Source organism: Eleutherodactylus coqui, chromosome 1, assembly GCF_035609145.1.
Source record: "Eleutherodactylus coqui strain aEleCoq1 chromosome 1, aEleCoq1.hap1, whole genome shotgun sequence".
Lineage (NCBI taxonomy): Eukaryota > Metazoa > Chordata > Amphibia > Anura > Eleutherodactylidae > Eleutherodactylus > Eleutherodactylus coqui.
In genome coordinates this window covers 112,331,142-112,355,202 of record NC_089837.1, presented here as the reverse complement: position 1 = coordinate 112,355,202, position 24,061 = coordinate 112,331,142, and the positions used below count along the sequence as shown (strand labels likewise).

Sequence of the window (24,061 nt, the reverse complement as noted above, 5' to 3'; positions counted from 1 at the left end):
CGCACGATTACCCATCACTGCCGGCCACGTCATCGGTCACTGCCATCGCGTCATGCGCTGTACTGCGTATGCGCGCCAGACGGAATTCACGTAGCGGACCAGGAGAGGTGAGTAGGGGTCTTTGAGGGGTGCCGTGTCGGACTCCGCTGCAATATTCTGCTGGCGGAATCCGACACGGCAGTGGGCATGAGCCCACTGAGAGTTTCGGAAGACCATCCATGGGGTCCCAGCAGTAAGGCAGGCGTCAGTGAGCCCTTTCATTCTCTGAATGTCCTCCACATTGTGAGTTAAGGAAGTGGATATGGTGGACTTCCAGACAGCTGGGATACAAGACCTAGCTGCATTGATGAGGTGTCTGAATATCGATTTACAGTATAATCTTAATGAAAGATTGGAAGAGTGAAAAAGGAATACTGTCGGAGATTTGGGGACTTGCAAATTGTAAAACTGTGCAAATAATGTGATGAACCCATTTCCAAAAGCTCGAAACTTGCAAACACTCCAAGAAAATATGTAAATTGGAACCCTCTCGGTTACAACAGTGCCCAGAGAAGGAGGAGAATATGGGGTATATAATATGTAACGTGGAAGGTCCATAATACCAGCGAGACAATAACTTGTGCATAAACTCTATGTACCAGGAGGCAATTTACAAGTCCTTCATAGACTATAAGATCCTGTCCAACTGGGTCTGGGTGAATGAGATGTTTAAGCCTCTCTCCCATTTGAGCAAATACAATGGCTTAATACAATGTCTTGGGGTGGAGAGATCAAAAGAGCATAAAAATCGGATAAAGAATGGCAAGCTGGTCCCGAAACCACGGCGGCGCTTTCAAAAAGGTGTCCTCTACTGGCTGAACCTTTCAGGCACAGGCAAAGAGTACAAAACATAGGGGAGTTAAGCAGCTCTCCCACCGGACCTGTGATATCTAGTATATCTGCTTGAGAAAGCCAACGAGCTCCAGATATAAAGCAAGAGGCTCAAGACCTAGCTGCATCACACCAAACTTTAAATGGGTCTGAGGAAGAGCCTGTGTGAAACAGGGAAGAGGGGGAGAGGGAGATCAATGCCTTCGGAAATAGGGCAAAGCAAGCTGCTAATGTGGGGTCAATGGTTGAGTGAGACTTTAAGGCTGGTGGGGCCGACAAGGCTGCCCAAGGGAGGAAGTGTAATGGGCGTGGGATAAAGAAATGTTCAATCGACACCCATTGTTTAGTAGGCCAAAGTCTGCACCAAGCCAAGACTCTTTGTAAAAGAGAAGAAGAGAGTAAGTGGCAGCATGCATAAGGTGCAAAAAGTTCAAGTAATTTTATTCCTCCATCACAGAAATTTCTAAGGTGCTACGTTTCAACCTCACAGGGTCTTTGTCAAGCTTAAAAAATACAACATGTGTGTGCTGCTGGTAAGCATATTGTTTCAATATCTCTGTAAAAGAGTCCTGATAATCGCTCTGCAGGCTTGGTAAGCCCACTCCACCATGAGTCTTGGGCAGAAAGAGAATAGAACGTGCCAATCTAGCTGGTTTGTTAGCTCAAATGAGTCATGTCTGCTGACAGTGATTTAAAAAAAGTGGTTATATTTTTACATACCGTAGGTACAGTTTGCAAGTTGTACAATATACGAGGTAGGACATTCATTTTTTTATATAACACACTGTCCAAACCATGTAGATAGGGGTCTTAGGCCGCCTAGTTAAATCCCTTCTGATGGTCCTGAGGAGAGGCAGATGTGCATATGACTCCACCAAATCTCTAGCAATACAAACACTCAGATATTTAATGGCTGCAGAGGACCACTTAAATTGAAATGCAGATGCTAGAGAACTCTGAAGGGACCAAGGCAGTGACAAATTCAGAGCTTCTCACTTCTGTTAGTTTATTTTAAAGTTGGAGATATATTGAAATTTCTGAAACTCAATAGCTAGGTCGTCCACATATGCAGATATTTTAATGTACACATTCTTGATAGAGAGGCCTCTCATATCTGGGTTCTCGTAGATTGACAGTAGGAGAGACTCTAAGGTTAAAACGAAAATTAAGGGGGAAAGTGGGCAGCCCTGCTGTGTACCATTGTTACTACTAAAAGTGGGTGGCTCTCATTGATGCAGTTGGGGCCTGACATGAGTGGATCCACGAACGCATAACTGCGCCCAGAACAGTACTTTCTAAAACCAAAAACAGGAGGGTCCAACTAACAATCGAAAGCCTTCTCGCATCGGTGGAGAGAAGGGAACATTGTTATTTTTGGCATAATGTAAAGCATTCAGAACTTTAATTTTATTATCTTGCAAGTCATGGGTGGGTATGAATCCTACTCGCATGGATTAGGTCTGCCAATAATGGGGACAAGAGTATAGCAAGAATCTTAGAAAATACTTAAATACCCATGTTTAACAGAGAAATTAAATAGTAACTATAGAAAAACGTGTGTGTGGGGGTTCTTAACTTCATTATGGATTACAGTAATGTGGGCATTAACTATATCTTGATGGAGTTCAGAGATCTGGCTAAGAAATATTCTGATCTCTTGGCTGACCTTTTATAGTTGGGGGACCTTAGGCTGCATAGACTGTAAGGTGAGCGACAACCCCTACCCGGAGACAGGCTGATCCAGGGATTTTGACAGATATGCAAGAATAAAGGGAAGATTGGAGGGAAGTATGATTTTTTGTTTCATTTTCCTTTGTATTATTTACAAAAATTCAAACGTGAAAAAAACAATTATATATTCAGCGCATTTTGTAAGTTTGGCCCACATTGTGTGAATTATTGAACATATGAACGTGCAAGCTATAGAAAATAAAACATGAAAACATTACAATATGCAAAAATAGAGAGAAAGTGAAGGAAGGGAAAACAAATAACCTCTCTCTATGATGTATGTTATGCTGACATTATTACAGTTGAAGATAAAAATAAGACAATAATATGTAAAATCTTGTGGGGAAATAGATCTCCACTGTAGGCCGAATGCAGATGTCCGGGTCAGATTCAGACTACGGGATCCTTGCAGCGGGATGCGACTCCTGCAGTAACCTCCGGCTTACCTGTCCGGCATCTTCACTCTGCGCTGTGATGTTCCGGCTGGCGCACAGTGGCACATGTACAGTGCAGAGCCAGAGGCTCACACTGAAATAGGACATGCCGCGATTTGCACCCTGCAAGTGGAATATCACAGTTGAATTCTGCTTGTCGGCATGGAAATGCATTTTTCAATGCATGTCCTATGGGGCTGTATTTGCTGCAGGATCTGGAGCTCCGGATCCTGCAGTGCAAATGCGCCCGTGTGCATTGAGCCATAAGGGCTCAGTAAGACGAGCGTTTTTTCACGCATGTATAGGTCTGCGAAACCGAAACGCAAAACTCATGTATAAAAAAAAAAGTGTGACCGAAGCATCAGACGCGTTTTTCATTCCCATTTGTTGTGCGGTCACATGAAGGTAAAATTTGCACATATAGTACAACCCCATTGAAAGCAATGGGAGAGGATCGCTATCCCCTGCTGCAGCTGTGACAGCTGCTGCAGGGTATTCCTTGGATGTGAAACCCCTGAATGCTGTCACAGCATCAGCAGCAGTGCCAGGCCCATTGAAAACATAGGGAGAAGATCGCAATTCTCTGCCACTGCTATGACAGCTGTGGCAGGAGAGTCCCCTCATCACTGAACATTGTGACAGCATTTGGCTGTAATTGGTCAAAACACTCAGCCAATCAAAGGCAGCCCCTCCAAAAGGCGAGGATTTTTCAATCCCTGACCAGAAGAAGAAGAGTTCGGGGGACCTGGGAAGATCACGAGCCGGACAGCACTTATAGGTGATGTATTATAATTATTATTTTTTTTTTTCCTACAGCTAGGGCTTATTTAAGGGCTTTGCAGTAGGATTTCCTACTGTCAAAGTTGCATTGATTCGCACGAAAACTGTGTTTACACGGAGTGAATTGTAAATGCATGTAAAAACCAGATATGTGACCGCTTTCATTGGAAAGCATTGGTTCTAATAGATCTGTTAAAAACCTGCCTATACATGCGTTTAAAATTCACTCGTCTGACTGAGCCCTAAGGGGTAACATGTAAGTCAAAGGTAAATGGGAGGAAGGAGAGGAGGGGATAATGGAAGTATAAGAGGAGGGGGAGGAGAGAAGAAAAAAAAGGGGGTGGGAAAGGATGGGTGTTGCAGGGTCTGTTGATCAAGTTTATACTATGAATATATGATAACCTAGCCTATCTAAAGGTGGTGACATCTGCATTGAGGCAAGAGATGACTTCCATGGACCACATATCTTATTACATTTTTGCTTATGATCTTGAATAATACTGGACCGCTAATAACAATCCTTGACAGTTTTGTCTCGACAAGTTGCATAGAAATTGTTGCTATTTACCAGGATTTGACAATGAAAAATGCAAGGAAAACATTTTGTATTAACCTATGGGCATATTTTGGGATCAAAGGGAATGGCCATTAAAAAGTGCTGCTATGATATTGAAGAGGTATATATGTGGTAGAGAGCATATGAGATCATGGATCTCTGACCAAAAGCTCACCCACAGGGCAATCCCACCAAATGTGAGCATTGTTCCCACCGCTCCACAGTCATGAAAACAACTAGGATCAGCTGACCAATAAATTGTGGAAATACGGAAAGGGACCGTATAACATCGTTGCATCACCTTGTAGTCAGACTCAACCAAAAATTGTGTTAATTGATTTGGACCCTACAAGTGCCATCTCAAGCCACTGCTGCTGTACCTTCCTCCCATTTGGACACATAGGGAAGTTTGTCAGCTGGTGTAACCAGTGAGTATGATGTTTTTTCTTTATTTCATCCCCTAATCTTCTCCTGAGCATTTTTGAATAGTCTCAGAAAGTGCCTTTGTCTTTCCAATTGCACAGTGTAATTAAAAGGCAGACATAACTCCAAAATCGAACATTTGTAAGATTCCCTAAAACTGGTGATAGAGTTGAAACACTGGAATATTTGGCGGGCAGCTATTTCTCCCAACTACACCATAAACATTCACACTGGGCTCTTCAAAAGTACAGAGAACAAGCCACCAGTAGGCGACCACAATAAGAGGGCTTTTTAGCGCTTGTATTAGGATGCAACACTCGGACCTCCTGTGGTTCATCATAACCAGACGTAGGGCAGCATAGAAGCCGCTGGAGGTCTGTCTGTTGTGTCTGCAATACTGATGCACAAACGCACCAGTAAGTGGGCTCATTCACATGGGCGTATCTGCGCTACATATTACATTCATATGCCCTTAATACAGACACATGTGAATTCACTGCATATTTCTACATGAAGACAGGAGAAATCCATGGGGCCTTCACTGTGTTTTTTATGTCCGCAAGAAAACCCCCGCAAGAATACGCGTGCAAAATAAATGCAAGAAAGACTAAACACCCAGTGAACACGTGCAGTTTTGGTCCGTGAAAATGCTGCGTATTTCACAGATCAAAACTGCATCAGCCAGTGTGAATGAGCCCTAAGGAGTCTTCTGAAACAGGAAAAAGTTCAGAGAATGATTATGATCTCTCTGGGGTCTTCTGACTGGATTAGAGGACTAAGTAAGAGACAAAATAAGCTTCACTAGCATCTGCTTTATGGCCCTTTTACACGGATGATTAGCGTTCAGAATCATTCAGATTCCGCCGCCATTCTGGCAGCGCTGGGAGCAATGCCAATGATACTCGCTACTGTGTAACAGCCCAGGAGAGAGCATCACTGGGACGACAACGCGTCCTGTGTAAAAGGACCACTAGTCATAAACTTCCTTAAGACTTACCTTTCTTAGTATATTCCACAAAGAGCCGAGGGGCATCCACTGCCTGTTGAGGATTCATTCCAAACTCCAGCATGTTTAAAAGAACCTTTTAAAAAATGCAAAGTAGTTAAATAAACCATAATAAAAGCTTACTCATTGTACCTATCAATTTTATATACAACTTCTAATATACTTTCAATTCCCAGCAGTTGTAAAGGGTATGGATGCCTCTGCAACTGGCTTTATTGCTTCAATTAATCTAAAATATAGAGCAAGTCTGTAAATAATCGGTATTTTTAATCGTAGACATTTAGCAAAGAGAAGCAGAGTTGCAGACAGCACAACCTTAACCCAATAAGGGATGAACTGGTAACTTGCAATCGCCACAAGGAAATTGATCCAAATAATTTCCAAAGTAATCCAAGTATGTAGAGAAAAGTATGGCAGCAAACCAGGTGCAGATAAATGATGCAGAGCTTTATTCCTCCTCAAGTCACAGATACATGACGTTTCGACACAAAGTCTTTTTCAAATGCAATGAAAGCAATGGTACAACAGGGTATATATGCAGTCAAACAGCCAATCAGTTGTTAATTGCAAATTAGTACCTCATGTGGAGGGTTTAGAATCAATGCATGGATACTTGTGGGCACTTCTGGCATCAGGCGTCGTCATGGAGAAAGTCATGTGATAGAACGTCATGATGTCACGACGTACCACGCATAGGGGCCTCATACAGCGTGTCTACACTGTCACGTGAACACGTCATTGAATGTGCCACATGTGCGCATCAGAATAAGCGCTTCCAAATAGGGCGCATAAATTAATCGCAAGCTTGCGAAAAAAAAGGCCTGCGTGTCAAAATGTGCGTTCCAAAGCGGGGCGCATAAATACTACGTATTCAATGCGAAAAAAGGTCAAAAAAAGCTCAAAAAAAGCCCAAAGTGTCAACAAAAGTCCATGCATTAATTAGTCAAATACAAAAAATAATTCATACAATACAGGAGGAACAGGAGCAAAACACAGAGCAAACATCCAAAAATCGCAATGTATAGAAACATAACAAATATAACAGCTGGGATTAGTGGCACCAAGGAAAAGGATGCATAATGTGCAAATCGCTACAAAAACGCAGCAGAAACCGCTGTATATGCATATGTACAAAATGTTTTGCAAATAAAGGATGTAAGTCTCCATGTGTGGCTCCAAGTTCACTCCGGTAGATTCCAATATCTCAAACGAATATATATTTCACCACTATAACAAAAGAAAAAAGTATAAATAAGCAAAAATATGACAAACATATCAAAATAAATACCAAATACAAAAAATGCACAAATAAAAGTAAGACAGATACAGTGAGGTTCAACAGCACTATAGATATTGCGTGATATTGTAATCTATATTGAGGCCACGTGGCGTCAAAGTGTCTAAAGTATAGATCCAGCTGAGTTCTTTTTTAAGGAGAATTTTTTCACGATCGCCACCACGTGAGAGCAGGGGCACACAGTCGATCACCCTAAATCGTAGTTGACCGACCGTGTGACCACTCTCCACAAAATGGCGCGAAACAGGTAATGATAGGTTCTTAGTACGAATAGAGCTTTTATGTCCATTAATTCTAGTACGAACTTCAAGCGTTGTTTCTCCTACGTACTGCAGTCCACATGGACAACACAAAAGGTAAATTACGTAAGAAGAGGAACACGTGAAGAAACCTTTAATCGAGAAAGCAGCACCCGTTGATGAATGGTGAAATTTATCACCCTTAAGCATATTATTGCAGCAAGAGCACCCTAGGCACGGGAAATTTCCCGAGCGGCGGGGTGCTAATAATGTTTGCTGTAATCCTGATTTCTTTTCATACAATGAGTGTACCAAGATGTCTCGCAAGTTCTTACCCCTTTTGTAGGACATCATGGGGGGATTAACAAACTCCTCAATGTTATTGTCGGCCATGCGTAGCAATGACCAATGTTTTCTGAGAACAGCAGATAATCGTGTACTTACAGGATTGTATACCGATACAAAAGGGATCCGTTTTGGACCCTCCACCCTGGATCTAGGGGACAACAAATCAACACGTTGAACATTAGTCAGTCTTTGTGTGGCCATAGTGATTACATTTTGAGGATATCCACGTGATAGAAATTTAGTGCACATCTGTGACAAACGAATATCAAGTTTGTGGTCAATGGTAACTCGTTTAACCCTAATTAACTGGCTCCACGGTAAAGACCTTACCATGGAGCGAGGGTGAAAGCTATTGTATTCTAGTAAACTATTACGGTCCGTTTCTTTAACATAAAGATCGGTTTCCAATCTACCGCCAACATTGGTTACTAGAACGTCCAAAAACGCAATTTCGTTTCTTGAATATTTCAAAGTGAATTGGAGTTCTGGCCAAATGCCATTTAACTCCGAGTGGAATGACATCAAGTCACTCTCATTGCCACGCCACACCAAAAATATGTCATCAATATACCGGTGCCAGGAGACCACCATGGGCCAGAACGCAGACGCATACACAAACTCTTCCTCAAATCTGTTCATGTAAATATTTGCGTAGGTAGGCGCTACGTTCGAACCCATGGCGGTCCCCCGGCACTGCCTGTAGTATTTGCCTGCAAAAAGAAAATAATTTTTTGACAGAATAAGTTCAAGTAATGATAGAACAACATGTTCGCATTCGAGAGATATGTCAGACGATGCTAGTTTGTATCTCACTGCCTCTAATCCCTTCTCATGGGTAATTGACGTGTACAACGATGTCACGTCAAATGAGGCCAGAATCACATCGCCTGAAATAGTCATTTTACTCAGGATCGTTAAAAAATCACTGGTGTCTTTAACATAAGAGGCACCCGAGGTAGCAAACCTACGCAGTACCTTATCCAAAAAAATTGATGTGTGATTAAATAATGATCCCCTCCCCGAGACGATCGGGCGTCCGGGGGGGTTTACAAGAGATTTGTGGATTTTAGGTAATGCATAAATAGTTGGCACCACTGGTGTGATTACGTACAAGAAATCATAAAGGGCTTGATCTATGTTGCCCTCCATGACGGCGTCAAACAAAATATTCCGTAGAAGAGTCTGATACTGACTGGTGGGGTTGTTTGATAACGGTTCATATACGTTGTGATCTGCTAACTGTCGATAAATTTCAGCCTCATACTGGATCGAGTCCATCACCACCACAGCTCCGCCTTTATCGGCGGGCTTGATGGTGATGGACCTGTCACTTGACAGCGCTCTGAGCGCCCGACGCTCCTCACCAGAAAGGTTAGATACAGATTTATAGGATACATTACGCCTGCGTAATTTATTAACGTCAGCATGAACCAGGGAGATGTATGTCTCAACAATGTGGTTAGTATCTGGTGGTTGAAATTTGCTCTTATTGTAAATGCCACACTTACGTAAGGTGAAAGGTACTTGTCCAATAGGGTTAGAGTCACCATTATTGTTGGAAGTGTCACCATTCGATTGTTGAGAGAAAAAGGATTTAAGGCGCAGTCTCCTAAAGAAGCCCCGTAGACTCAAATCAATCTCAAACCAGTCTATTTGAGGGGTTGGACAATAGGACAAACCTTTTGATAGAACTGTGGTTTCGACCTCCGAGAGTGTCCTAGATGAGATGTTTACCACTAGGTTAGTTGCGTTGTCGCCTTTTTGTTGCTGGATCGTGTGGTCCTGCTTAGTGACCCTTTTTCTCCATCTTGCGTGTTTTCTTCCACCTCTGCGAACCGATTTGAAGCGGCATTTTTCATTCTCCCACGATTGGAAGGGCCTGATCCTAAAAAATGAACTGATCTATTAGAACCCTGAGAGGATTCATCGGTAGATTCGGAACCGGCCGAGGAAAAACCAAACGTTGACTCCTTAAATTGTTTTCTTCTAGACGCATATCGACCACGTCTAGGTATACGCATATTACGTTCACTTTTAGTCATGCGCCAACTATATATGCGACCCTTTTCGTAATCGTCTAGGTCGCGAAACCACTTTGTCCGTTTAACTGACTCAATGTCCTCTTTAAATTTTTGCAGTGATACATCAATCTTTTTAAGCACTGTAGTCCACTGTTCAGTGGATATCTTGGTGTTAATCTGTTCCTCAATGCTCGCAATGTTTGTCAAACATGTAGTAGCTTCAATCTGTAGGTGTTCTATGTTCAACAACATTATGTCAAATGAAAATCTGTTACAGATGTTTTCAAACTTCAGGCAAAAGTTTGCATTATCAGGGAGAAGAGTAGGTCTAAGGTGTGACCGCAGTCCACGTGGAATTCTCTTAACCTTAAAATATTCGGATAGGGTAACCATGTGGAGGTTCAAAGAAACATACCTCTTTTTCTCCATTTCCCACTTCCGTTGCAATACATCAAGGGACGGGGTATTCAAAAAAGTCCCGTCAAAGCTTGTCCCAGCAAGGATCCTCACTGTATCAGCTTCTGAGAACCAGACTTGAGAGGAAACCGGAGCACCTGTATCCGGGTTTTCAGATTCCATTCCGTTCAATTCCTGGGTGCACGTCCACCAGGATCCACAATCCAGCAAAGAGAAGCAGAGTTGCAGACAGCACAACCTTAACCCAATAAGGGATGAACTGGTAACTTGCAATCGCCACAAGGAAATTGATCCAAATAATTTCCAAAGTAATCCAAGTATGTAGAGAAAAGTATGGCAGCAAACCAGGTGCAGATAAATGATGCAGAGCTTTATTCCTCCTCAAGTCACAGATACATGACGTTTCGACACAAAGTCTTTTTCAAATGCAATGAAAGCAATGGTACAACAGGGTATATATGCAGTCAAACAGCCAATCAGTTGTTAATTGCAAATTAGTACCTCATGTGGAGGGTTTAGAATCAATGCATGGATACTTGTGGGCACTTCTGGCATCAGGCGTCGTCATGGAGAAAGTCATGTGATAGAACGTCATGATGTCACGACGTACCACGCATAGGGGCCTCATACAGCGTGTCTACACTGTCACGTGAACACGTCATTGAATGTGCCACATGTGCGCATCAGAATAAGCGCTTCCAAATAGGGCGCATAAATTAATCGCAAGCTTGCGAAAAAAAAGGCCTGCGTGTCAAAATGTGCGTTCCAAAGCGGGGCGCATAAATACTACGTATTCAATGCGAAAAAAGGTCAAAAAAAGCTCAAAAAAAGCCCAAAGTGTCAACAAAAGTCCATGCATTAATTAGTCAAATACAAAAAATAATTCATACAATACAGGAGGAACAGGAGCAAAACACAGAGCAAACATCCAAAAATCGCAATGTATAGAAACATAACAAATATAACAGCTGGGATTAGTGGCACCAAGGAAAAGGATGCATAATGTGCAAATCGCTACAAAAACGCAGCAGAAACCGCTGTATATGCATATGTACAAAATGTTTTGCAAATAAAGGATGTAAGTCTCCATGTGTGGCTCCAAGTTCACTCCGGTAGATTCCAATATCTCAAACGAATATATATTTCACCACTATAACAAAAGAAAAAAGTATAAATAAGCAAAAATATGACAAACATATCAAAATAAATACCAAATACAAAAAATGCACAAATAAAAGTAAGACAGATACAGTGAGGTTCAACAGCACTATAGATATTGCGTGATATTGTAATCTATATTGAGGCCACGTGGCGTCAAAGTGTCTAAAGTATAGATCCAGCTGAGTTCTTTTTTAAGGAGAATTTTTTCACGATCGCCACCACGTGAGAGCAGGGGCACACAGTCGATCACCCTAAATCGTAGTTGACCGACCGTGTGACCACTCTCCACAAAATGGCGCGAAACAGGTAATGATAGGTTCTTAGTACGAATAGAGCTTTTATGTCCATTAATTCTAGTACGAATTTCAAGCGTTGTTTCTCCTACGTACTGCAGTCCACATGGACAACACAAAAGGTAAATTACGTAAGAAGAGGAACACGTGAAGAAACCTTTAATCGAAGGAGAGTGCCCCTGAGCCAATCAGAGGCAGCCCTCACTCACCCATTCATGAATTCATGAATGGGTGTGAGTGAGGGCTGGCCTCTGATTGGTCAGGCTGTGACCATTCAGAGGCATCTTATTCAGCAGGCGGGGATTTTAAATCCCCGGCTGCTGAATACTACTAACAGCTGTTCAGAGCAGTTCAGGAGAACTGCAGCCTGCCGCGCTGAACTCCGTCTGTCGGCACCAGGTGAGTATATATATATTTTTTATTTTTACACATTTCTGGATGAATTGCAGGAAAGGGCTTATATATTCAACCCCTTTCCGACAATTCATCCCGCGATCGCCGGCAGCCCATTGCATTCAGTGGAGTCGGCTGTATTGACGGCTCCATTGAATTCAATGGGCAAACATCGTTCTTCTCTGTCACAGCTGTTACAGCTGTGGCAGAGAAGAAGGATTTGTCTTCTATATGTTCTCAATGGGGTTGGCGCTGCTGCCGCCGGCCCCATTGAGCGCATATAGAAATGATTTCTCAGGGAAGAAAGTTAAAGTAACCCGAACATCCGAACATCGTGTGGTGTTCGTTACGAATAACGAACATCCCGAACACCCTAATATTCGCCCGAGCATCAAGCTCGGACGAGTACGTTCGCTCATCTCTAGATCTGATGTAATCCCAGTCTCCAAATACAACCAGCAAATTGTTGACAGCAAATTTAGACAGGATGAGTGTCGGGCAAACGATGCCCGACACTCGTCCCCGCACATACTTGCTCTCATGCTGCTGCACAGGAACTAGTATCACTGGCTTACAGGGGGAGGCTGCAGGAGATTTCACTCCTCGCTCTCCCCCGCCCCTCTCCATTGACATAACATAGCGGCTGTTCAGTATTGAACGGCTGCTATTTACACTGAGCGATCAGCTCATTGTCCATCGTTTATGCAGCATAAAATCCTGAACAATGAGCAGTGAGTATAAATAGCAGCCGTATGACAAAGATACGTGTTGGCTGTGTGAAGCTATTTTGTGATCATTGTGGACATTGGCTGAATAGCTGGCACTGACTACCATTATAGGAATTTTCCCAAAATTGACAGTTATCACAGGATAGGTGATAAATCTGAGATTGCTGAGAACCTCATCACCTGGACCCTCACGATCACTAAAGGGGGAGATTTTATTTTCACATGTATGGACAGTTAGGCCATGTTCATATCTGTCAGAGGCTACATTAAGAGTGCAGATCTGGCTTATGTGAACCTAGCCTAAAGAAGTCATCACTCTTTCAATTAAAAAAAAGACCTCCCTGCACTGACCAAGTCATAAAATTTACATGTTTGCAGGAAATAGCGGACCTCCATAGTAATAACTGCTTGAGTATTTAGCACATAGCAAGAAAATGCACAGAATCTGTTGTACTTCTTAATCTACTCATTAGTGAAAATCCAACCCACTTGCTTTGATAATCTTGATCTATTTACAGTTTTTGCAATCAGCATGTCAGCTTTTCTTATCTTTCACATTTCCTCTTATTAAGGTTCACAGTTGTGTTACTAAGAACAATCAAACATTCCTCAAACATAAACAACTTATCATCATCAAGGTGGGGTCATGTTAGGTATAGGTGTGGTCCTGTAGGCATTGTTTTGGAAATGAATCAGAGAATTACCTGCAAAATTCACTATACACATACTGAACTCACCTTACAGAGCAAAGGGTGCAGTTATCAGGGAAACACAAGGAAGTACTGTAGGTAGCATCAGGTTTATAAACTCCAATACCCGTAGGGCCCAGCTGCACTCAAGTATACTTCTTGCAACAACAAAGGAGAAAAGCTGGATCCTTAAAAACACTTCTTTATTCCAGAAAATCTGTAAAACTACAGAGTCGGTACCGTGTATCATCCTGTCTACATCAGACGTGCTTCGAAAGACAATTCTTGATCACAGCTAACAAACTCACCTTTAAATCAATGATGGACCAATTATCATACATTTAAATCATACATGCACATATCCACAAGCTTGATTGCAAAAGCCCAAAACAAACAAAAAAAATCATTTTACTCTTCTTCTCTATCCTTTCCTCTTTAACCCCTTCCCGCTCCATGACGTATAGGTACGTCATAGAGCGGCGGGGTATGTATGCAGAGGATGCGGGGAAACCTCTCTTCATACAGTGCGGGCGTCAGCTGTTTATTACAGCTGATACCCGCGGGCAATAGCCGCTATCGGCCGTTCGGCCGATCATGGTTATTATATAAATGCCAATGTCAATTCTGACGGCGGCATTTAAATCCCCCCGTACGGCCCCTCCGCGGTGAGATAGGAGGAGCCGTGCAGGTGTCATGGCAGCCGGGGGCCTTCTGAAAGGCCCCAGGGCTGCCTTACCAGACTGCCTATCAAGCCATCCCTGTGGGGTGGCTTGATAGACTGCCTGTTAAATGGCAGTATGATGTACAAATAAAGAACACCAGAAATGCACTTTTTTAGTTACCCTGTCTCCCAGAAAAAAATGCAATTAAAAGCCATCAAAAAGTCGTATGTATTCCAAATTGACAGAAAAATGAAAAAGTTATTGCGTGCAAAAGATGATGGCAGAAAATAATTGAAAAAAATGTAATGTCTTTGATATAAAAAAAAAGAGCAGTAAAGTAAAAAAAACCTATACAAGTTTGGTATCGTAGTAATCGTACCGACCCATAGAATAAAGTAATCATGTCGCTTTTGTTGCAGTTTGTGCGCCGTAGAAACAAGACGCACTGAAAGATAGCGAAATGTCATTTTTTTTCCATTTTACTCCATTTAGGACCTTTTAAGAGTTTTTCAGTACATTATATGGTACTTTAAATGGCACCATTGAAAAATACAACTCGTCCCACAAAAAACAAGCCCTCATACAGCGACGTCGATGGATAAATAAAGACTTACGGTTTTTTTGAAGGGGGGAGGAAAAACGAAAAAGGAAAAAGAAAAAGGGGTCGCGTCATTAAGGGGTTAATAAATATACAGCAAATCGCTTTTTTTTTAAATTTGAACCCACTGGTAAGCGAGTTCCCAACTTCAATATCCATAATGCATCTCTGCTGTACGACAAACTTTCTCCAATCTTCTCCTCTTAAAGGTTTTTTTTACTGCTTCACTACTGCAGAATCTGAAGGACTCCAAAGAGAAAATGTCTTGCAACTTCTGAGGCATTTTTTTGTTTGTTTTTTTTTGTTCTGAATGTATGATGATTGGACTGTAATTGATTTTAAAGAGGAAGTTTGATAGCTGTGATCAAGAAAAAAATGTCTTTTGAAATGTGTCTAAGCGTAGACATGGTGTTACACGTGACCTACCATTTACAATTTTATGGATTTTATGCAATTAAAAAGTGTTTTTAGGAGCCGGCTTTTCACCTCTGTTGTTGCTATTTAAGCCGTTTGACTCTCGATCAGCCTGAGCACCTGAAAACCTTCACGCTAAACTGGGTTAATATTACCTACTAACCAGATGAAGATGACGTTGTTTTATATATTTTGGAATTAATACTTCTTGTAGTTAAGTCTTAAAGTACCTTTCACACGAAACAGAATGTTCTGCAGCAGTGTTGTGGAATATGCCATCCTTGAATTCTGCACCAAAATCCGCACTTTTAACTGCAGATTTTGATGTGGAATTGGCAGCAGAATTCGGATATTTTCAATTTTGCACTAAAATCTGCATGTTAGCAGTGCAGATTTTGGTGCTGAATATTCCACAGGAGAGCATCTTCCCAACACTGTTGCGGAATATTCCATCCTGTGTGAAAGGTGCCTAATGAAGTAAATGAAATTTAAACAAAACTATTTACTGACTGAATCATTTCACAGACAAGAAACATGACATGTTGATACATGTCAATGCGCCGAGTCCATATGTATGCTGTTCAGTGCAAGTTGTACCCAGGTCTCTTGGGGGCAACTTGCATTATGGCTAGTGTGCACTTAGCCTAAATCCTAGCTGGACTGATGGCTTGGTTGTATTCTGCTCTCTTCTGTCCTGCACTTTTATCAACAAACATTTGACCACAACAAAGAAAAACTGAAAACTTTGTTTTGGTCACAAGTTAGCTGATAATAACTTGCAGGAGAGGAGAGAGCAGTAGAAAACCAAGCCATCAGTCCAGCCTCACTGACAGATCTCCTACTGAGACTTAAGGTCCCTTTACACGGGACTGTTGGGTGCATTAGCGCCCAACAGCGGTCCTATGACTGTTGCTCACATGCTTTTACACAGGAGCAATAGTCGTTCTGTGAATGGAGGGAGAGCGTGCCAGAGATCATAGCAATAAGCATGAGCTCACTGCTTCCATTAGCACAACACTGCTTTCACCTTTTCTTCTCAATCCTGAATGGCATCTGCTTTGTATACATGCTTATAAAAAGTATTAAATAAGTTGAGCTATCTGAACAACCTCCTCTCTGAATAAGGACACACGGAAGACCAGCTTAGGGTTGTTACACAGGATCCCATTCTTGCCATTTCATGTGGTGACCAACAAGATGGGCACTCAATTAAAAGGCCTTTACACATGCTTATGCTAGCTGTATGGAGGACCAAGAGGCATGATTATGACCATTCGTCCCCATACACTTACAGCGCTCTTGATAGTGGATTCCATGTTTATACAGGGAGATATGCTGCTGGGAACAATAATTTTTACTGTACCCCAAAAGAGCCAATCAGTCAACAAACAAGTGTTTGCTTCCTTGGTGACTAATTGTGAGTCTATGCACATGGCTTGATGATTGGGCAAAGGGATGTTCGTACGAACATTTGTGCCCAATCATTCGCCTATATGAAAAGCATTTATTAACATGGGTCTGGCAGCTTGAATCCTTGGTGGTCAATGTATTTGCCGAGGTAAGCCGTATTTAAGAGATCATTGTTTAGAGTCCTCAGCAGCATAAGTTGCTCATTGCAGCACAGGAGTATATATCTAAGCCAACATCAGAGTATTAGAACAGAGTAACATATAACCTAACTGGAGGCATCATAATCAGAAGAGGACAGGGCTGCGTGATCAAGAGGGAATGCCAGTTTCCCCGAACAATGCCTACGTTTTTATTTTCCTGGGCATTGGCAAATATTGTGTGTTTCCAGTGTTTTTTTAGGCTCTACTCACATTTCATCTGAGCCTTCTGTGAGACCTAAACAATATTGCAGTTTTGAGTGTTTACACCCTATCAAACTCAGGTTACCATATTTACCTGCACATGTCCTTGTGGTTGCATGAATCCCCCCATAACGCCAAAGCTGCACAGCAAATCTTCAGTGTCAGCGCTGGTGGCAATGGCCGGGATTATTGTGTGGAAAGGACGTTTCCCGGGCGCCAAACAATTAGGGTGTCCAGGGGAAAGGGAGAAATTGTTCCCTCGGTTCTGAAATGTTCAAGCCACATATTGTAATTAATATGTAAAAAAAAGAGGACTTTATATTTTTAGGTGTTTGTTTCTGAGCGTACTGAAACAATTCCCATTGCTGGATCTACAATAAAGTATTAAACGTAACAAGTAGGAGCACAGATAATTCAGCTGGAACAATCAAGTAAGGTGGAGTGGAGCAAGTGTCCAGAATTCCAAACCTTATTGAACATCTCATCTGTTCTTATCAGTGTTTGGGGTCCATTAGGCACCTCCAAAACTGAATTCCGTTGAAATATCGGATTCCCTTGAAATCTGCATGCTGCGTTATTTCATCTAGGTAAATGTTCCGTATGGCGCAGAGTGCTAAGGCAGCAGAAATGTAGTCCTAAGCTCTCACTCATGACCTGAAGGTTGCGGGTTCAATATCCACTAGGTTCAGGTAGCCGGTTCAATGTTGCCTTCCATCCTTCCGAGGTTGGTAAAATGAGAAACTGGAGGAAACTGACAGGAAGAGGTCTGGCAGACCAAAGGCCACTACAGAATCAGATGATGTTTTTGAGAGTCAACAGTTTGTGTCTCACAGCACAAAATGTTCTTAGTGCTGCAACAAATAAGCAATATTCCATTTCAACTGTGAAGAGAATAGTTCTATCTACAGGCAGCGTATCAACAAATGCTTGAGCAATCAGTCTCCATACTGTGTGAAGGTGCGCATTTGTTTCTATCTCATCTCCTGGTATTTGAATTGTCAAATGAACAAAAAAAAAAAAAAACTAAAAAAATATGTGGCTATACAGACAATTACAAGAGAACCTACCCAAATAATAAATAAGCAATTTAACATTTATTAATGCTCAATAGCACAAAATAATACATATGAATATTGATATAGCTAAAGTACAGTACATGCAGGATTAACAAGAAAACTCCTCGGTCTAAATTCTTTTTAGTAAGTGGGTATTGGTATTTCAGTAATGTAATCGATGCCTGAACCACACAGCTTTCCTGACCTCGGCCTGTTTAACTATACTTTCCATGTCCGCTGCCTCATCTGACCCTTGGCCTGATGTACTTTGTGACAGTATTCCACCTGTCCTGACTCTGTTCTACAACTATTTCCTGAGCTACACTCTTAGGTACCGTATCACAGTAGTTCTGTCTCAGTTGTGTCAACTGCTACATAACTGAGATTATCTGGAAAAGGGTCTAGGGTCCCCCACAGTGATGACTTTGACTGATTGCATTAAAGGGTGAAAACCAGGGAACCCCAGGTTTATGCATATTTGATACTTTGGAGCTATGTTTTGTAATTTAAGAAAAGGTTTAGGAAAATTACTGCATAAGGGCTTATTCACATTGGCGAATATCGGCCGGATTTTCACGTCCCGGCCGATATACGCTGCCCCTCTGATGCATGGTTTACAATGCATCAGTGCACAGAGGCGTATCTCTACAGCATAAAATCGCTGTCACGTCGGCGGCGGCAGCTGCATTGACTTTTATGGGAGCAAATGACAGTTGCAGAAGGGAGGTGGGAGGGAGTTTAGCAGTGTGACTGCTAAACTCCATTCCCCTTCTCTTCTCCGCCCATTGCCGCTGTTTGCAATGGGAGGAGTCGGATGGGGAGGGGCTAAGCCCCCACCCCAGCCCTCCCATTGCAAACAGCGGCAATGGGTGGGAGCTCAGCACACTAGCTCCCGCCCTGTCTCCTCCCCTGCGAGGAGCTGTCTCCCCTAGCCCAACGGTGTATACAGGGTAGCGTATATCGGCCGTGTGTTCTCACGGTCAGCCGATATATGCTCGTGTTAATAAGCCCTAAACCTCACCTAACATAGAAACCATTTACATTTTTTAAGATAGCAAAATGAAAGCTGTGTAATGGTTGTTAGGTGGTTTGGTGTCCCTGTAGCACTGAAAACACTGAGCAAAACTTTAATAAATGTGGCACAAGAATAGATTATGCAAAAAAGGGCTAGGAATATTAATTATCTTGTAGTCTCTGTTGAGTGAGTCTAGGAAGCCCATAATTTATGTCCTCCTGCTGGCATATTTAGGCGTATGAATAAGGCATATGTGTATGTTGTTTTAGGGATTGTTCACTGATATCACAAGATAGAACACCTGAATCATATCTGACCACTCCTAGATTGTGGCTTGTAATGCTTATATAGCTTTAGTAATTTGTATCAACATTCCTATAGATCTCAGAGGAAAACTGGTGGTCAGCAGAGAAGGGTCTCCTTACACAGTTGGTTCTCAGGATTTAGTGCAAAAAAAAAAAAAAGAAGCTTTCGGCTACCTACACAAGGGCGAGTGTGTTCTCGGGTCAAGAAATTAGGCCCGATATCACATTCGCCAACCAGCGATTTCACAGCAATTCAGGGTCTTTTTTGGGTAAAAACACTTCCCATCACTTCTGTGAAGTAGCGATCCTCCGGCATGGCTTTCAGTTGCGTTAGATGATTGGCCACGATTTCCTATTGTTTTCAATATTTTTTTACTGTCCCATTGAAACAATAAGATAGGACATTCAGCGATTTTTTTTTTTCCCGCACCTCAGTGCTCGTATATATGACACCATTCAAAAAATGGGGTTCATATTTGAGCGAAATTTGTGCAAATCCATGTAAATTCTGCTTCACATCTGTGGCAAATCCACATCAAATAAACATTACATTCATGTGATTTTTTTTTTCTATGATAGATTTCAAAAGAAGCGATATGCCAATTATAACAGTGTTAGGGCTCTTTCACATGGGCGTTGGCGATTTGATATTCGCCCGCCGGCGACATAAAACCGTGTGAACAGGCGCACAAATCTAACCTTTGTGCCCCGTTCAGACAGCCTGAGTCTGGCGCATGTACTCCGAGCCTGCATTGCCATTAGGCAGGGGAAGACAGCTTAGCTCTCTCCCTTCTCCAGCAGCTGTCATTGGCTCCCATAGGAGTCTATGCAACCTCCCACGTATTCCGGCCAGAAAGATAGTTCCAGGACTATCTTTCTTGTCTGGCGTAACAGCGCCCGACGCTACATTGGCCGGCCGGGAGCTTTTATGCATCCTGTGTAATCTGATGCATTAGAATTAGAGATGAGCGAACGTACTCGTTTCGAGTAATTACTCGATCGAGCACCGCGATTTTTGAGTACTTCAGTACTCGGGTGAAAAGATTCGGGGGGCGCCGGGGGGCGGGGAAAGGCGTGGCGGCGAGGGGGGTAGCAGCGGGGAACAGGGGGGAGCCCTCTCTCCCTCTCCCCCCCACTCCCCGCTGCAACCCCCCACTCACCCACGGCGCCCCCCGAATCTTTTCGCCCGAGTACGGAAGTACTCAAAAATCACGGTACTCGGGCGAAAAAGGGGCGTGGCCAAGTACGCTCGCTCATCTCTAATTAGAATCCAATGCATCAGATGGTAACATTTAATTAGCTGGCCATGAAAACGGCGTCCGATATACGCTTGTGTGAAAGAGCCCTTAAGTGGCATTTACATTTTCAATCAGAATTGGATAGACACGTCCATCGTTACCGGGTACCAAATTAAAATTTGATTGGACGTCCGCATTTCAAAACATGCAAGTTCTTTATTCCAAGTCAAACATACAGTTTTGATTGAATACTTTGAAATGCTTATGTCCAATCAAGTTTTGGGTACCGTATGATATTGGATGAGTTGGGACTAACTATCTGTAACGACCTGTTGCATTCATCTATTTGTGGCATCTTGGGGCTGTTCTAAAGTTTCTATTTGATCACTATTTCCATCATTACAATCATCATACATAAGATGCCACTTTCAAACACAAATTTGACTAAACAGAAAATAGGAATAAATTAATTAACTACCATGGCCGACTACAACCGAGTGCTACACATCAAACGTTCAAGAAGCTTTGGCATTCATACATGGTCTATAATGTAAAATGACAACATGGGGCTTTGAAACATAAGTTCACCTTTGAGGTTTACAAGGTGAAGACTTTCATATGTGGAAAATATGAATGCAGCAATCCCCTCGTATACTTGTTTTACTAGAATAGCTTCCAGCATCAGCTGAAGTCATCTGAAATACAGAACAGTTGTTGCCTGGAAAACCCCTTTAACCCTTTCCAATCCAATTTGTATCCTGGTTTTCCTAGGGGGCTTACTCTTTTTCTGCCGTTATACAACGGCGCTATATGCTGGCTAAAGCCAGTACTGCATGAGGTGACACATTGGATAGACTTCGACAGCAGAGAGGCTGGCAGTATACAGTAAGAGAACCCCGACGGGCATCTTCCAACATTGGAGCTGTCAGCCTTAAATCATAATGTCTTCAGACGTCAGACAGTGGATTGGAAATGGTTAAGTCTTGTCACTGTTATTTACAGAATGGCTCACAGTATATCCGCTCATGGCTTGCTAGGAAGCCTTAGTGAAATCAAATTCGCCTAGACTTCCCTGTTCCATTGCTGCTGTTCATAAAGGGAGATACTGTTATAGTAAAAAGTATATTACACAGCTGTGTAATAATGTTCGCCATAACTTTACATAAGTCTGCTTTCTTAGGGCGCCCACCCACTGGCGATTTTTTTTCTTTGCGTTTTGCGTTTTTTCTCAAGAGCAATTAGAATTGAATGTACTCCTGTCCACTGGCGGTTTTTTTTGCGGTGCGTTGCGATTTTTAACATAGGTACTGTCAGTTGCATATGTGTCCTTATTTTTCTCCTAATGCACCCATGAATGTCAATGGAAATTAATGGAAAAGGTGCGAAAACGCCACGGAAAACGCAGCGAAAAACGCATGGAAAACGCGGCAAAAACGCACCGAAAACGCTGCGTTTGTCACGCACGAAAATCGCAAACGCCAGTGGGTGGGCGCCCTAATAGTGTACATGAAAGCTGCACTTGGCTAATGTGATATGGTAACTAGCTTTATATTATGGAAGCATTACAAAGCAGGGCAGCATTAATCAGTGCACAATGTAGCGTACACGTGTAATGTTACTGTTGCTTTTTTTATATTGTCATTACTTTCGAGTCCTCTAAATCATATCTGTAAAGCTATTATTTTGTCTATATATAACATATAGCTCTTGTATGAAGGCTCTAATATACAGGTGCATCGTGGTAGTATATACACTATGATTAAAGCTGCAGTTGACATTCCTTATTATAGAATCGAATTACCTAGAAACAGAAGTGAGCTGTCCTGAAGCAAACATGGTGGAGTAAAATAATTACTAACCTGCAGAGTGAACCCACAACCTTCCGGTACAAGTCCTGTGCCAAAATTCTGGTAATTACTATTAATAAATGAGCATGCGTTGCCGTGTACATCCACCACCGTGAAGTAAACTGTATCACTTCCCATTTCAAAAGGGTTTCCATGGTTGTTAGATTCTGAGGCTCTTAATGAAAGACAATATAAAATGGTTTGCGTTATTATAAAACTCACATTACTGAAACCAAATTGTCTACAAGTCTGAATGCTACCTTATCCAAAAATGGGTTCCCCCACAACATGATGATGACATTTCAACTGAATACATCTATGTTCGTATGTTCGTAGGGTTATGTCTTTTTTCTAATTTTTTCAAATTTGAAAGCCTGTGGTGGCAAACGATGACCATATAAAACTCTCAAAAAGTTTTAATTTGGTTAAATTGTAAAAAAACCTAAAACCTCTGCACCTAAAGAGATGCTGTTTTAGCCCGAAGCATGAAATCTGAAAATAAAATACATACCATTAGAGTGAGAATTGTGGATTGACAAAGCTAACAATATTTAAACCAATGTTAAACAATAAACCGAATTTAGAGCCTCACTATCCAGCACCTATCCATCCTCTGTGACTCATTACTTAAACTTTGCACATGACCTAGTAACCTTGCTGACAGAAATTCTTGTATTCAAGCTGGCATTAACTGTTTCGTAGTGGATAGACTTCTTTATTATGTTTTACAACTTATAAACTCCTATTATTTGTTGTTATTTTCCATATATGGCAAAAATGAAATGATATTGGGTGCAGGAAGGTTATTACATGACCAAAAAAAAAAATAAATAACACCGGAAAATTAATATATAGGCAAAAGTTCATGAAATGCAACATCAGGAAAATTTACATTTTGAAAAAAGTCTTAACCCTAAAACTTAATTGAATGGTCCTGAGCTGTAACTTGAGATTCTGGCTTGTCCGTGGTCAATCTCCACAATTGGGATGATGCTGCCAAGTCAAACGCATCCACTTCCATCTTTGTGTGGCCTTGGGCCCAAGCCAGAACTGATCTCAACTGAGTTAATAATCTTTCCTATTCAATGTTTGGTGTCTATAGATAAATAAAATCATGTTATGAAATATGACGGACATAGCTTCCCCCTAGAAGTCACTCATGAGACAATATGACCAAAATATTGAATTGTATATCCATCCTGAAGTTTCTTGCATCCAAACAGCCTCTATCCATCTCATATCATAAGTTGGTGGTAGAAAGTGAGGCTGAGGGAGTTCTTAAAGCCCCAGTAACAAAGAATCCCCTTGGTCAACACTACAGGAGATTGTATCAGCTACAGGAACTGCCCATTCCCCACTTTGTCTGCTGGCGCCAAGATTTCTTAACCGATCAGTAAGGTCTGGTATCTTACTTTTTATTCCTTTAATTTTGTAATCGTTTTGTGTTGACTGTTCCCTTTTACATTCTCTTTTTATCAGCATTGCTACTTTTTGTAATATAGTCTTAAAAGGAAGGTGCCATCAGAAAATGATGTATGATATAAATCACATTTTTGTATGAAACATTTTTCTTTTTCATTTTGGGTGATTTTCTTCAAAATTTTCAGTCACAACCTATTTATATATTTTTTAAATCCTTAAATCCTGCATTTTTCACACTGACCCGACAGCCTAATACTAGTTTGACACTTCCTGATTTGTAGAGAAAGCTTTGCAGCAGTCATCTCACT

At 41.8% G+C, this 24,061-nt stretch overlaps 1 protein-coding gene across 1 annotated transcript in view; it reads right to left on the bottom strand.

Annotated features, from left to right (window-relative positions):
• Positions 1–24,061, bottom strand: part of LOC136625140 (glutathione hydrolase-like YwrD proenzyme) — an 82,126-nt gene that overhangs the window by 2,807 nt on the left and 55,258 nt on the right. The window contains exons 9-11 of the mRNA XM_066599130.1: positions 22,344–22,506; positions 16,966–17,136; positions 5,792–5,876 (exon numbers count right to left, since the gene is read on the bottom strand). Of these exons, the coding sequence (XP_066455227.1) occupies positions 5,792–5,876; positions 16,966–17,136; positions 22,344–22,506 (419 nt within the window). The remainder of the gene's footprint in view (positions 1–5,791; positions 5,877–16,965; positions 17,137–22,343; positions 22,507–24,061) is intronic.